Raw genomic sequence first — 15,795 nt, forward strand, 5'->3', positions numbered from 1 at the left:
GATGTGTGGGTGTTTGTCATGTTGTGCTTCTTTATGTCTTTTGGATATCTTAGATATTACATAATGATCTTTTAATCCAGTCTGATATAAATCAAAACTTCAACTTCTCATTTAAAGCTTCACTCTTTCCCCAATTTTGCAGCCCAACCAGTCTCAGAAAGCTGCGGGAGTGTGGGAAGATATGGTTTATCTTTTCTCTCCCTCTCCCTCCAACTCAGAGTCCCTGCAGAAGAAATGGGCAGGAGAGGAGAGGAGAAGGGTGGAGGGGTAAAGGGAGCCCGTGTTACTTGACTGGGGGCAGCGGTGATCTGGCCTTGGAGCCCCCACTGAGAGCCATGAGGGGTGGTTTCAGGGTTACTTCCTAGTTACCTGCCTTAACTTCACCCACTGTCCCATAGCCACCTCCCTGCACCGTTACCTGGTAAGGGGCAGTGCACCTCTGGCTGACTACTCAGTCCTCCCCGCTACAGTGTCTAGTTCTGGAAGTCCTACCCTCACAGACTCTTTCCACTAAGGTCACCTCACCGGCAGGCCTTTCAAGATAACTCAGGCCCCACTGACTCTCAGAGTCCATTCCTGACTCACAGAAACACCCAGCGCTTTGCCCGCCCAGAGTCTGCAAATGCGAACCACGCCCGCTGGAACCTTCTCCCTCATGCTGCCATCAGGCAGCTCAAGGCAGCCTCTCATCGTTAGACTTCCCCAAGCAAATCACACACCAGTCAGTCTCTGACCCACAAACTGCCGGGACACGGATCAGCCTCTCCATGGAGTTCCCTTGAAGCCCCTGCACTTGGGTGATTTCCTCCTTCTTGCATATGGTGCCCTGACAGCCCTCTCCAAAGGAGCGTTCCCTACGTGGCTGCTCAGACCCAGTTCCTCTGCTGATGGAGGGTGGGAGACCTCTGAGGGCAGAGCAGTTTGGGTCTCCTGGTGCCAACCCACTGCCTCTCTTTAGAAGGTGGGGTTCAATGTCAGCTGTTGTTCTCAGCAGCAATTTCAGAGTAGGAAAAATCTCATTTAACATCCTATTCTGCAAATAATACTTTAAGATAATGTCCCTCAAGACAGGCCAGTGACTTAATGTCAAAGCTGGATTCAGTAGAAGCAATTCAACAGAAGAGGTCAAAACAGGCTTCGTGGGTATCACTGCGGGACTGGCCTAATCCAATAACATTTAAAAGTTCAAGAGGAGTGGATGGAACACATTTTCTGCGGGCGATCCTCCATAAATACCTGTAGAAACCATATTACCCAGGAAGTTTCCCTTTTGGGAAATCAGAAAAACTCAAACTTAAGTTCAGTGCCCACCTTCCGAAATTAACTCCTCCTGCACGTGTATGTTCGTTTTTTGGCTGCATTGGGTCTTTGTTGCTGCGCGCTGGCTTTCTCTAGTTGCGGTGAGCGGGGGCCACTCTTCATTGAGGTGCACAGGCTTCTCATTGCAGTGGCTTCTCTGGTTGTGGAGCACGGACTTGCAGGCACGTGGGCATTAGTAGTTGCAGCACGCAGCCTCAGTAGATGCAGCACGCGGGCCCTAGAGCACGTGGGCTTCAGTAGTTGCAGCGCGTGGGCTCAGTCGTTGTGGCACACAGGCTTAGTTGCTCCGCGGCATGTGGGACCTTCCCGGACCAGGGATTGAACCCATGTCCCCAGCATTAGCAGGCAGATTCTTAACCACTGCACCACCAGGGAAGTCCCCACATGTATTTTTGTATGTATCTGTCCTATTTAATTTTGTGTTTCAATTTATTAAAGTAATAGTCACATCATTTGGGGAATCCTAAATAAATATTAAAACAGAAAGAAAGCATGAAATAAAATGAATTTTGTATGGAATTTAGGCTATTTCATGTAAATTATATTATTTCTCCTTCAGTCTAAAAACAAAATGTCATTGACTTGTAATAGGTCAAGAAAAGTTTTAAAAATGTGGCAGTTTATGGACCAGTCTGACTTGGAGACGATGAGAAGCCTGAAGGACGCCATGGCCCAGCATGAATCTTCCTGCGAGTACAGGAAGGTGGTGACTCGGGCGCTGCACATCCCCGGCTGTAAGGTGGTTCCGTTCTGCGGGGTGTTTCTGAAGGAGCTCTGTGAGGTGCTTGATGGAGCCTCTGGCCTCATGAAGCTTTGCCCGAGGTACAATTCCCAAGAAGAAACTCTAGAGGTGAGGCCTTTCAAAATCCTCATGGTGAGTCGTTGTTGCCGCCTGGCTTGTCCCTCACTAAAGCCAGAAGAGAGACCTTTCTGAGCCCAGGGTTATCAGTTGTCACTGCTGTGTTGGGTAATAGGTCCTTGAACGTTCCAGAGAAAAGAATGCCAACTAACGCTGCTGGGGCTTAATATTAAGTTAGATTTAATGGGGCAGTGTGAAAGTACAAGTGCAAATGGGTATTGTTTCCTGATTTTTTTTTAAAGGTTGATGGGGTTTTCTTCTCTCTTATTGGGTGGGAATGTCTGGGTGCAGGGGATACGAGAAGTCAAGCGATAGTGGTAACTTTTCTGGATCAGTGGAAGAAAGACTGAAGGGAAGTCAATACTGCCTTCCTTTCCTCCTTTGTGGGAATCTGGTACGTCTTCTAAGGATGAGCTCTGGGCTCCTGATCGCACTGCCTCCGTTCCCCCCAGCCCATTGCTTCTCATTCCTGACCCCCAGCATGGAGAAGACCACAGAGCTTGGACACAGAGCATTGGGCATTGGAGAGAAGGGCATTGAGAAATGGAAGAAGATATGGAAATCTCTTATATAGTGTTTAGAAACGATAGAAGGGACTAAAAGGGGGGAACTTTACAGAGAATTTTGAGGAGTCCCATACCTGGAAGTCCCACACCGAAATCTAGAGTCATTCTCACCATGGTGACAGCACCCACTGCTGACCTTACACACACACACTCTCACACTCACACACAGCCCTTCTCAGTGGCAGTGGGAAAACTTCCTAAAACTGCAGCCTCTTCCAGGTCACCTGGGAACAAAAGCATTGCCTGGTATCAGGGAGACTTAGAACCTCTGACAGGTGCCGGCAGCACTACTGGCTTGCATCTCCCTGGCTTATGAGGGAGGGATAAAGTGCAAGAAATGGAGGGGAAAGCTTAAAGCAAGCCCCCCAAAGCTGCACCCACACCGCCTCCCTCATGTCTCAGAAGGCAGGAACACCCTATCTCATGGCCTAGCTGCCCCTCTTGTTACCGACCAGGGTTCTTGGCCTTCCCCAGCCAATAGAAATTGACTAGAGGCCAGACAAGAAATTCAGGCAAGGCTTTATTGGGGCCCCTGCTGCAGCTCCCTGAGCGGGGCTGGGGAGAGCTTGTTCCTTATATGGGGTGAGGGTAGGCATGTGTCCAGGGTTCGGTCCAGATGGGTGGCTTAGGTGTTTTGCCAACCCCTCTCGTGGTGCTGTGTGCATGGGGCATGCTCAGTACCCTGCTTTTGCTCCCCACTCTTCAAAAGTGGCAGTTGGGTTTTTTTGGTCTCTTTGTATCTTTTGGGTCTAGAATTTGCCCCAACTGTGCATGCATCCGGTTATTTTTAGTCCTGTACAGTTTCTTTGCATTTTGTTGCTGGAGGAGAGGTGTGTCCAGGTGCAAGCACTGCAGCACTGCAGCAAAGGGTCCCCGGTCCCAGCACTGCAGCAAAGGGTCCCCTGTCCCAGCACTGCAGCAAAGGGTCCCAGGTCCCATCACTGCAGCAAAGGGTCCCAGGTCCCAGCAAAGGGTCCTAGGTCCCAGCCTGTCTCACTCTGACTTCTGATGGGAGAAACTTCCTGATCACAAATACAGACAATAAGAGCTTATAAACCAGCAGGAAGCCTCTGTGTTATACCGTAAGATGTATGGGAAATAAATAAAGCAAAATGTCCCCCTTTCTGCATCATTTCCTTGGGCCCCAGTAATTTTATCCAGTTCCATAGAATAATACACTTTTGTCATGGTTTTTCTCAATTTCACTACAAGGATAAAATAACCCTGTCCTTCCTCTGTAAAGTGGCTAATCTTCTCCCTAGGGAACCCTTGAAATAATATTGCTTTTTATGTTGTAAATTCAAAGTGGAGTGTTGATTCCTAGCGGGACTAATGTTGTCTTAGTGGAAACAAGAGTGACTTTTGGTATTTCATGCGGTGAAAGGAAAAAAATGTTTTTCCTGGAGGTTTTCTTTCCCCCAGTAAAATAGGCACAAATGCCATTATTTATGACTGTTACGATTTCGTTTCCCTAGCTAAGTAGGTTATTTAAATGTAGTATGTGAAGTTGCAATCACAAATCCTCAATATATTTTTCTGTAGTTTGTAGCCGATTATAGTGGACAAGATAATTTCTTACAACGAGTGGGACAGAATGGCTTAAAGAATTCAGAGAAGGAGTCCACCGTCAACAGCATCTTTCAGATCATCAGAAGCTGCAGTCGAAGTCTGGAGACAGAAGAGGAGGACAGCCCCAGTGAGGGGAGCAGCGCTAGGAAAAATTCCTTGAAGGATAAAGCCCGATGGCAGTAAGTTTTACATTTTAAAAATTGGGATGCTCGGGCTTCCCTGGTGGTGCAGTGGTTGAGAGTCCACCTGCCGGTGCAGGGGACACGGGTTCGTGCCCTGGTCCGGGAAGATCCCACATGCCGCGGAGCGGCTGGGCCCGTGAGCCATGGCCGCTGAGCCTGTGTGTCTGGAGCCTGTGCTCCGCAGCGGGAGAGGCCACAACAGTGAGAGGCCCGCGTACCGCAAAAAAAAAAAGTGCATAAAAAAGAGTGGATTTGCACCTAGCACCCAAATTTTGATTTCTAATAACATTTTTCAGTGAAAGAAAGCAAAGCTTCTTGGAGAAATGGCTGATTCTAGGACTGGGACAGGAAATACACAGGATGAGCCTGGAGCATCTTGTGCCAAAAACTAAAGAAGTGCTGAGAAAAAAAAAACAAAATAATGAGGTTATGTCAAAGAACTACAAGAGCCAACTGAAAGAGCTCCCGATTGCCAGCTGGAACTATTTGAGCAACAAAATAAAGTAGTATTAGATTATAACCCAAAGTATTATATAAATATTCATGAGTCCATATACGTAAATGATAAATAAACAAACAAATAGGGGAGAAGAGACAAATCTCCCATGCAGAAGAATTCCAAATAACTTATGTATACACTCCACCCTCTACAAGGTAGAGCAGAATTCCTTAAGTATGGGCTGCACGCAGTGAATTCCTTCCAAAGATTACAGTGTAGAAAGGAGTTCTTTTTTTTTTTAAAGTAACTTTGCAGTGGACATGACCAGCACTACCTCAGCCAGGTCGACATCAACAGAGTAAGTCGTGTTGATAGTATGTTCCCTGAATATGGTGTGATGAAAATGGCACTCTACCTCTGTGGTCTTCCTCCCCAGAACCCAGAGCCCCAGAATAATTATGAGAAAATTAGAAAATTATCAGGCAAATTCTAATTGATGGTCATTTCTACAAAATGCCTGACCACTGCTCCTCAAAACTGTCGAGACCGTCAAAAACAAGGAAAGTCTGAGAAACTGAGAAAGTCTGAGAAACATAAAGAAATATGATGGTTAAATGAAATACGGATTCCTGGATGGAATCCTGGAACAGAAAAGGCAAATGGGTAAAAAACTAAGGAAATCTAAACAGAGTGTAGACTTTAATAAATAATAATGTATCACAGTATTGGTTCATGAATTGTGTCGAATATACCACCCTTAATGTAAGATGTTAATAATAGGGAAAACTGGATGTGGGGTATACTGTCTTTGCAATTTCTCTACAAATCTAAAACTATTCTAAAATTAATTTTTTTTTAAAAAGAAGCTAATGTTTTTGAATAGTTTCAAGTGAATGCATGTGTAACTACCACCCAGAGTGAAAACATTGTCAGCACCCACAAACCCCTTGTTTCCCTTCTCAATTATGTCACCACCTCTCTCCCTAAAGAAAAGTTCACTGCTGTGATTGTATGATAGTACATCCTGCTTTTCTTTATAATTTTACCACTATTGTGTCTCTCTAAACAATATAGTATAGTTTTCCCTGGTTTTGAAATTTATATTAATGTAATCATACAGTATATATGCCTGTATGTCTTGCTTAAGATTTGTCCATGTTGTTGCAGGCAGCCAGCCATTGCATGTTCATTTTCATTTCTGTGCAGGATTGTGTTGTATGAATTACTTCAAATTTTATTTTTACATTTTATTGTTGCTGGTCATTTGGGTTGTTTCCAGTGTTTCCAGTGTGGGTGATTTGAAAAGGATATTCTGACCATCAGGTTTGTGAGATCCCTTGTGGATTTCTTTTCTTTCTTAAGAATATCTATTTATGTGGGGCAAGGAAGAAGAAGCTCTTGCTGTTTGAAAGCAGTAGTGGGATCTTGCTCAGGGACCAGGATCTAGCCTGAGAGTCCGAGAAGCCCAGGGCTGCTGTTTGCCTTGCCAAGAGGCAGTCAGCTGCCCAACTGCCTCAAGATGATGGGAACATTCCTTCCCAGGGATGTATGGACCCAACTCCTTCTCAGTTTTATCCACCACTTTGCTAGTGATATCTATGGATCAAACAGCAGAAAGCTTGATCTTAGTAACAATTCCTCATGCTTCGAAGAGAATGAGTCTCTCTTAGGCATGTTCCTACCAAGTGGCCAAATAGAAAGGAGGCAATAAAGGCTCCCTTGCCTTCCCCTAAGATCCTTCTGGCCCTGGTAATCCAGGTTCCTGACTCAGGGAAGGCAACGTGCTAAACTGTCCAAGCAGACAAGTCCTTTATGTGCACATGTGCACACACAGGCGCACACACACATACAGTGAAAATCTAAGGTTGAGTCAAGGAGGGCTGTTCTTGCTCATCTGGTACCATGACAGTATTTCCCAATGAGTGCCTTTGAACTAATTGTATTTTATTTTTAGCAGCGGCACTCCACAGGACCACTTATTACGTCTTGTTTTGCCTATTTTAGCCCCATTGTATTTTGTTATGACCAAGTAGAAGGCAACGCACCTAGTAATGAATAGCCCAGGCTAAAGGGTCAGACAGACCAGAATCCTGCCTTGGGTAGGTCTCTTCTGAGTTGGGTAACCTGGAGCAGTTACTCATCCCTTCTGAACCTCAGTTTCCCCATAGGTTAAAAAAAAAATAAGAAAACTTACTTTGCAAGTAGGTCAAATAAAGTGCAAAAATGTATGTATTTAACACGGTTCCTGACACAAAAGGAAAAACTAATAAATAATGAAGATTATCGTTGTTTACATTAAAAATGCAATAGCTGGGGACTTCCCTGGCGGTCCAGTGGTTAAGACTTCGCCTTCCAATGCAGAGGGTGCGGGTTCAATCCCTGGTCAGGCAGCTAAGATCCCACATGCCTCGCAGCCAAAAAACCAAAATATAAAACAGAAGAATAGTGTAACAAATTCAATAAAGACTTTAAAAATGGTCCACATCAAAAAAAATCTTTAAAAATGCAGTAACTGATCTAGTAGTCCCTTTCTTTAAGCCTTTGGTCAGACATATTGTTAAATATAAGGTTTTCAAATACAGCTAAAAAAATTACTCTGTGACTTTTAGCATTTTATATTTTCTATGCTAATTTGAATTCATAGTGGAATTAAAAATGGTGTCCAGTGTCAGTGAAAGCTTTTTGTTGTTCTCACTTCTGATTATAAGACAGACCAAATTTGTATCCCTTTCTATCAGGTTTATAATTGGAGATTTGTTGGATTCTGAAAATGACATCTTTGAGGAGCCCCAAGAATGCGACCCTCACGGAACAGAAGAGCCACAGAAGGCCTTTGACCATGGGACAGAGCTCATCCCCTGGTACGTGCTGTCCATCCAAGCTGATGTGCACCAGTTCCTGCTGCAGGGGGCCACGGTCATCCACTATGACCAGGACATGCACCTCTCTGCCCGCTGCTTCCTCCAGCTTCAGCCTGACAATAGCACCTTGACCTGGACAAAGCCCACCACTGCTTCCCCAGCCAGTGCTAAAGCAAAACTTGGTGTGCTTAGTAACACATCCGAGCCTGGCAAATTCCCATTACTGGGCAATGCTGGATTAAGTGGCCTGGCAGAGGGGGTCTTGGATATGTTTTCAGCAAAGGCTGTGTACATGGGACACCCTGGCATTGATATACACACTGTGTGTGTCCAGAACAAACTGAGTAACATGTCTCTCTCAGAGACTGGTGTGACACTGCTCTACGGGCTTCAGACCACGGACAATAGATTATTGCACTTCGTGGCACCAAAGCACACAGCTAAAATGCTCTTCAGTGGATTGTTGGAACTCACGAGAGCTGTGAGAAAGATGAGGAAGTTCCCTGACCAAAGACAGCAGTGGCTGCGGAAACAATACGTCAGCCTCTACCAGGTAAGGGGTACGGCCTTCCCTCTCTCCTCAGTGGTATAATTCTCCAGATATAATTGTTATAAAGACACACTGGACAACTAGACCACCAAGGTTCATTCTCCCAGCTCTGTCACTTCCTACCTGAGTGATGTGGAACAGCCTTTATTTAAGTCTCTGTGCCTCAGTTTCTCATCTATAAAGTGAGAATAATAATGATACCTATTCATAGGGTGACTGTGAGCTTTAACTGAGTTAATATGTGTAAAGCCATAATGTAAATTCATAGGTATAAAGAATAGTGTCTGGCTCATAGTAGGTCCTATTATTATTTTGTACGATAACAGTGACTGTGGTCATTGTACGTCTCACATCTGGAAAGAAACAAGTTAATATAAGCATTTTCACTTACTCAAAGTGAAAATGGAAAGCATTGTATATGAATGCTTTTATTATTAATTAGGGACTAGCTGATACATTGGAAACCTTCACTTTGGAAATTGAAATCCTGTTTCATCTTCTAATGTGCTCCGTGACCCTAGGAGGGTTATTTAACTTACTGTGTATTGCTGCTGAACTGTAGGACTTTTGAGGTTAAAAGACACTTTCCCAAATGTGAGATAAACTCATACCTAGAGTTCTTCCAAGCCAGATTTGTAGTGGCAGCAGCTCTTAGGAGGCGGTTTCTCACAGTCGCAGGTTAAACTGAGCGAGTTTTTCATTAACCCTAAATTATCAGGTACTTTGACACTCCAGCTAAGGGTGGCAGGAGGCCTGGGCTGAATGAGGTGGTGAGAAGAGACACAGGCATAACCAGAGTAGCACACTTGTGGAGGAAGGAGGGCAGAGATTGCTCGGAAACTGAGTCATAAACCCCACTACAAGGTGACACTGTTAGTGGTGTTGTCAAATGAGTTGTACAAAGTATTCGGTTTTTCTTTGCTATGCTTTTCTATCTATTGGGGAGGGGCGGAATTATCTTTTCTACTAGTGTCACAGAACAAATAGAAGTATGATTTAAATTACTCAAATGACTGATTTCATGCACTTTTCACAGTGCTAACATGTTTCTGACAAGTAAAAACATCTTCCTCTCTGGAATGTTAGTAGAGGCACATATAGGACCCCTTCTTTCCCCTTTTCCCACATCCATGCAGTACTTATGATAGAGATCATATCCTGAATAACTAACTTGATTAATGACTTAATAAGCACATAGGGCTTCCCTGGTGGCGCAGTGGTTGAGAGTCCGCCTGCCGATGCAGGGGACGCGGGTTCGTGCCCCGGTCCGGGAGGATCCCACATGCCGCGGAGCGGCTGGGCCCGTGAGCCATGGCCGCTGGGCCTGCGTGTCCGGAGCCTGTGCTCCGCAACGGGAGAGGCCACAACAGTGAGAGGCCCGCGTACCGAAAAAAAAAAATAATAATAATAAGCACATAGACCTATATACACGATTATGCTGCACTGCGCAAAGCCAGTTTTAGTTAACTCATCTAAAATGGAAACCAAATACCTGCTTCCTGTCTATTCCACAGGGAGCTCTCAGTGCTGCCAGCTGCTTGGAAGAAAGGTCTTCAGGAGCTATTATCAATATTGATTTTCTTTTTTTTTTCATAAATTTATTTATTTATTTGTTTATATTTTTGGCTGCATTGGGTCTTTGTTGCTGCACGCGAGCTTTCTCTAGTTGCAGCGAGTGGGGACTGCTCTTCGTTGCGGTGCACAGACTTCTCATTGCAGTGGCTTCTCTTGTTGCAGAGCACGGGCTCTAGGCGCGCGGGCTCAGTAGCTGTGGCTCGCGGGCTCTACAGCGCAGGCTCAGTAGTTGTGGCACATGGGCTCAGTTGCTCTGCAGCATGTGGGATCCTCCCCGACCAGGGCTCAAACCAGTGTCCCCTGCATTGGCAGGCGGATTCTTAACCACTGCGCCACCAGGGAAGTCCCTTGATTTTCAATTACAGTCATTTCTCAGCCTTCTAGAATCATGAAAATCCATTCAAGCTGGGCATAAACCAAAATCTTTGGGCTCAATTACAATCACTGTCACAAAGCCTATGTGGTTTATTTGCTCCATTTGTTTCCCTCCCCATGTTATAGCATAAAGTAACTGAATTAACATATAAGGTCTACTTAGTTTCTAATTTAACCTGGCAACCTTCAGTTTGTGCTGAAGAAGGCACCAGCTGAGACCATGAACAATGGTCTGATGAGAAGAGGTAAGAGCAGAGTCAGAGGAAATGACTTGGAGCAGATTCAGTCCTACACAGTTGCAAACACAGCTACACCCCTTCCTATCTCCCAGCCCCCACCGCTCCACCCCGTGTGGAACCAAGTCATCACAGTGTAACAAGCAAAATAGCTCCAATATACCTCAGTCACTTCTGAACACACAGGTGACATTATTCCTCAAAACAATGTACTACATGAGCTGCCTAAGACAGGCAACAGTCTTAGACACTCAAGATTTCTTTCTTTCTTTCTTTCTTTTAAAGTGAAAAAGGTCAACGGACTACTCATTTTCCCATCAAATAGACCAGTTCCCAAATGATCTCAGGAAACATCAAAAAGATGCTAATTTCATACTTGGAGAACAAAAGGTCAAACAGGCATCATGCTAAATAAATGCCCCGCTTGTCTGACTTATAATACAACTTAGCACATTTAAAGCTCTGAGAAGTCTCAGAGTACAACCGAAACCTACTTAAATGTATCTATAAATTAAAGAAATGTATGAAAAGTCTTGATTTCTTCCAAACTTCTGTTAACAGCCCTATAAGTGTATCTCTTTATCCCCAGTTTGGGAAGAGCTTATATAGAAAATAATCTTTCTGACATAAGAGTCCTTTTGTGTGATGAATGTTTGCACGGTTACTTGCAAATATAAGTATTTTAGTACTAGTAAATGTAAATTGATCTAATGGCAATAGTAGCAGGAGATAAAGCAAAAGACAAGAAGAAATAGTGACATTTGTAATGAAGCCTAGGAATACAGGAAAGTAAAAGAAAGTAAACTCTGCAGAGATTCCGTGTGGGGTGTGGAGGAAAGGCTGGTATCATGAGCTTTGGCTCAAGGTTATCATGGGCAGAGCTTGGGAACTCATATACTTGGAAAGATCTCTGGGAAGCGGAGAAGGTTATACACAGGATTATCAGTAAACTTCTTTGATTGTAAGCAACAGAAACAGATTCTGGCTATCTTTAAGGGAAAAAATGGGATCTATTTAAAGAATTAGATTAGTTTCACAGTCTTTAAGATATCATATGCAAAGATTTGCTGGGTTAAAAGTGCATGAATATTTTTTAAGGAATTAATTTCCTAATCCTCAACTTCCACATGAACTGTTTTCTAAAACTGAGAATGAACCTTCACTCACAATAGTCCTTCTCCCAAATTAAAAATAGAAGGACATATTTCACCTATCCTAAACAAGTTTATTGTTTTGTATAAAACGAAAGAAAGATTCAAACTACATTTTAGTTCCCAGAGAGTCTCCTTTAAAGATTACACGAAAGCATCGTGCCTTTTCCAGGCCTAAAATATTTCCATTAAAAGTAAAGCTTGGCACACGTTGACCTGTTCTGAATTTAGAAAAGCCAAAGCAGTGGAGGCTGATTCTTTTATATGTACATGGTAATGGATCTATTAAATTTTTATATTAAAGATTTTATTTTTTAGAGCAGTTTTAGGTTTCTAATAAAATTGAAAGGAAGGTACAGAGATTTCCCATAAACTTCCTGCCCCCATGCCTGCATGGCACCCCCATTATCAACATCACTCACCAGAATGGTACATTCTTTACAAAGGATGAACCTATGTTGACACATCGTAATCACTCAAAGTCCATAATTTACCTTAGAGTTCACTCTTGGTGCCGTACGTTCTGTGGGCTTGTGCAAATATTTATTGACATATATCCATCACTATAATATTATATGGAACATTATTTATTTATTTATTTATTTATTTATTTATTTATTTTTGCTGTGTTGGGTCTTCGTTTCTGTGCGAGGGCTTTCTCTAGTTGTGGCGAGCGGGGGCCACTCCTCATTGCAGTGCGCGGGCCCTTCACTATCGCGGCCTCTCTTGCGGAGCACAGGCTCCAGACGCTCAGGCTCAGTAGTTGTGGCTCACGGGCCTAGTTGCTCCACGGCATGTGGGATCCTCCCAGACCAGGGCTCGAACCCGTGTCCCCTGCATTGGCAGGCAGACTCTCAACCACTGCGCCACTAGGGAAGCCCCTTATATGGAGCATTTTCACTGCCCTAAAAATCCTGTGTGCTCTGCCTTTTATCTCTTTCTCCCACTCCACCCCCACCCCTTCCCCCAGTCCCCTGCAACCACTGATCTTTTTATTATTGTCTCCATAGTTTTGCCTTTATCAGAATGTCATATAGTTGGAATCATACAATATGTAGCCTTCTCAGATTGGTTTCTTTCACTTCGTAATATGCATGCAAGTTTCCTCCCTGTCTTCTTGTAGCTTAATAGCTTTCTTTTTATTCTGAATGAAATTCCATTGTCTGGGTGGACCACAGATTATTCATTCATTCACCTACTAAAGGATTTCTTTGTTGCTTCCAAATTTTGACAATTATGAATAAGGCTGGTGTAAACATCCATGGTCAGGTTTTTGTGTGGACATAAGTTTTCAACTCATTTGGGTAAATACCAAGGAGTGTGATTGTTGGATCATACCGTAACAGTGTGTTTAGTTTTGTAAGAAACCAAACTGCCTTCTCAAGTGGCTGTATGATTTTGCGTTTCCACCAGCAATGGATGAGAGTTCCTGTGGCTCCACAACCTCACCAGCATTTGGTGTTGTCAGTGTTCTCAATTTTGGCCATTCTAATAGGTGTGTAGTGGTTTCTTGTTTCATTTTGCATTTCCCTGATGACATATGATATGGAACATCTTTTCATGTGATTATTTGCCATCTGTATGTCTGCTTTGGTGAGGTGTCTGTTAGGGTCTTTGGCCCATTTTTTTAATCGGGTTGTTTATTTTCTTATTGTAGAGTTTTAAGATTTCTTTGTATATTTTGGATAACAGACCATCAGATATTCCTTTGCAGATATTTTCTCCCAGTCTGTGGCTTGTCTTCTAACTCTCTTGACAGTGTCTTTTGCAGAGCAGAACTTGTAAATTTTAATGAAGGAGTCTATTAAATGCTTAAAGATGTGTTATTTAAAACCCATAGATAAAAATTTTACAAGGTTTCTTTCAGAGTATGTTATGCAATAAGGTAGTTAACATCTATTTGTGAAATTGTGTCATGAATTGTTTATTCCACTTTGGAGTCAGTTGTAGTGACTTGTTATCAGGGACTCTCTTCAGCAGGCCTGCACCAGGTGGAATCATCTCCAAGCATTTTCATGCTCTGTATCACTGCATTCAAGATTCATTTTCCAGGGACAGAAATTCTGATTGGCTTATTTGGATCCTGTACCAACCATTGATCAAGGGAGGCTGTTCCCCTTTGATTGATAGACCCAAGACTATATCTAGTGAAAAAGAGATCAAATAAAATTGGGGTATGGTTAGAGAAAAGAGAAATGATCCATAAGCAGGCATAAATCACAAATATCCACGACAAAAGTTCACTAAAAGGTTTCATCAAATGTCATTCAAAAGACCATCAAGTATCCAAGTTACTCAGCATGCTGGGATCCATAACAGGATGCAGGAAGTGGGAGGTCACAACTCAAGTCATAAAATCAGATAGTCGTTGAACGTTAGGATGAAGGAGCAAGCGTGCGCGCGTACACACACGTACAGCCTCTTTATTATTTGCATATTATCTACAACAAAGCAAAATCTATTTACAAGCACTTCTTTGGAATTGCAAAGGAAGACTAACCTTAAAAATTTGCAGAAAGTAAAGATAGTAAATGGAAATTAATTTTAAGAGGTACCTTTTCTACAACCTGTAAAATATCATCAGTATTGTTTTTAATTTATATGTGACCTTTTTATATTTTTATTAACTGAGTTTCCTGACTTATAAGGAGAATTGTTGACCACTGATCATTAATCAGGAGGGATTACTCATTCATTAATCAATACAGATTAATGAATCCCTACTGATACTCAATGCATGTTACACAGAGTTGCCTTACAAGCAGCAGCTATTGTAAACCATCACCTACCTACTGAGTATGTTTTTGCTGCTCACAACATCATAATATGCATGGTGCTCTGAGTCCCCTGGGCTCTCTATCCTTGGATATCCGTCACTCAAGAGGATGGCAGCTCCATTTCTCATGCTTTTTCTTCTCCAGCCATTAGCCAAAAAGGGTTGTTTTGTTTTGCGCATATGCCATTCTTAATATCAGTGGTATGCACCTCATTTTATTAAAAAATTATCCAACAAAGAAAAAAAAACGAGGTTGGCAGCTCAACTACTCAAGGTGTTCCCAGAGCCCTCCAAAGTGAATTTTGTGTACTCCATCTACTCCGACTTCAAGTCAGACTGTCCCAAGCATCGAACTAGGTGAAAATACACTGGAGTGATGCAATAGCAAATAGAACTTGATTTTACTTAAATAGATTCGTACACACATGTACACCCTCCAAGTCCTCCAAAGCCCAGATCTGCAAAGTACATCCTAATGAATTTGCCTGCAGTGATAATTCTGGAACATAACCTCTGAAACTGGGAAGGGAAATTTTTTTGTTAATCCCAGTTGAACGTGGCCCTATTAAAGCACATCACTGGAACTCAGCAGGGTGTGCCCAGGACAACAGGGGACATGATGAAATCCCCAACAGAGAGTTCTGACAGTTAGAAAACAGCCACTTGCGTGGCCAGATGTTATTCTTCGGTGACAGCCTATTCTCCTCCACCTCTGGGAACTTACGGGAAGCTGTTAATGTATTTACTTCCCCATTGCTCGCTCTTTCCTTATGTGTTCAGAATGTGGTTCTTTTACAGGAGGATGGACGATATGAAGGCCCAACTTTGGCTCACGCTGTGGAGTTGTTTGGCGGCAGACGATGGAGTACTCGAAACCCCAGTCCCGGGACATCAGCAAAGAGTGCTGATAAGCCCAACATGCAGAGAAACAACACCTTGGGTATAAGCACCGCCAAGAAAAAGAAGAAAATCCTTATGAGGGTAGAGTTTATTTATTAAGCATTAACCCCAGTATTCCAGGACCATTGTATGGTCTACATGACCATAAACTCCCTTAGGTCATTTGGCTTGGGGTCAAGATGAGGTGTAAAACAAATGAAACCCAAGAGCTTACCAACCACCTCCTGGATGCCACGCCCAATGATAGGAACTGAGTCAGCACCAGGGAAAATTCAAGGTCCGTAGAGGGACACAGAGATGTTAACAAACACAGTGAGATCTAAATAAGAGTCACTGTCAAGCTGTCTGCAAAGTGCTGTGGGAGCAGAGAGAAGGAAAATATGGGGCTGAATGGCAGTTGCCAGGGGGGAAGGGGAAGGGGACAAGGGGAGCTGTT

General features: G+C 43.3%; 1 protein-coding gene across 1 annotated transcript in view; it reads left to right on the forward strand.

Moving 5' to 3' along the window:
- Positions 1–15,795, forward strand: part of PLCE1 (phospholipase C epsilon 1) — a 317,578-nt gene that overhangs the window by 241,576 nt on the left and 60,207 nt on the right. The window contains exons 6-9 of the mRNA XM_004268360.3: positions 1,912–2,170; positions 4,288–4,493; positions 7,674–8,349; positions 15,258–15,440. Coding sequence (XP_004268408.2) covers positions 1,912–2,170; positions 4,288–4,493; positions 7,674–8,349; positions 15,258–15,440 — 1,324 coding nt within the window. The remainder of the gene's footprint in view (positions 1–1,911; positions 2,171–4,287; positions 4,494–7,673; positions 8,350–15,257; positions 15,441–15,795) is intronic.

Source organism: Orcinus orca, chromosome 14, assembly GCF_937001465.1.
Source record: "Orcinus orca chromosome 14, mOrcOrc1.1, whole genome shotgun sequence".
Taxonomy (NCBI): domain Eukaryota; kingdom Metazoa; phylum Chordata; class Mammalia; order Artiodactyla; family Delphinidae; genus Orcinus; species Orcinus orca.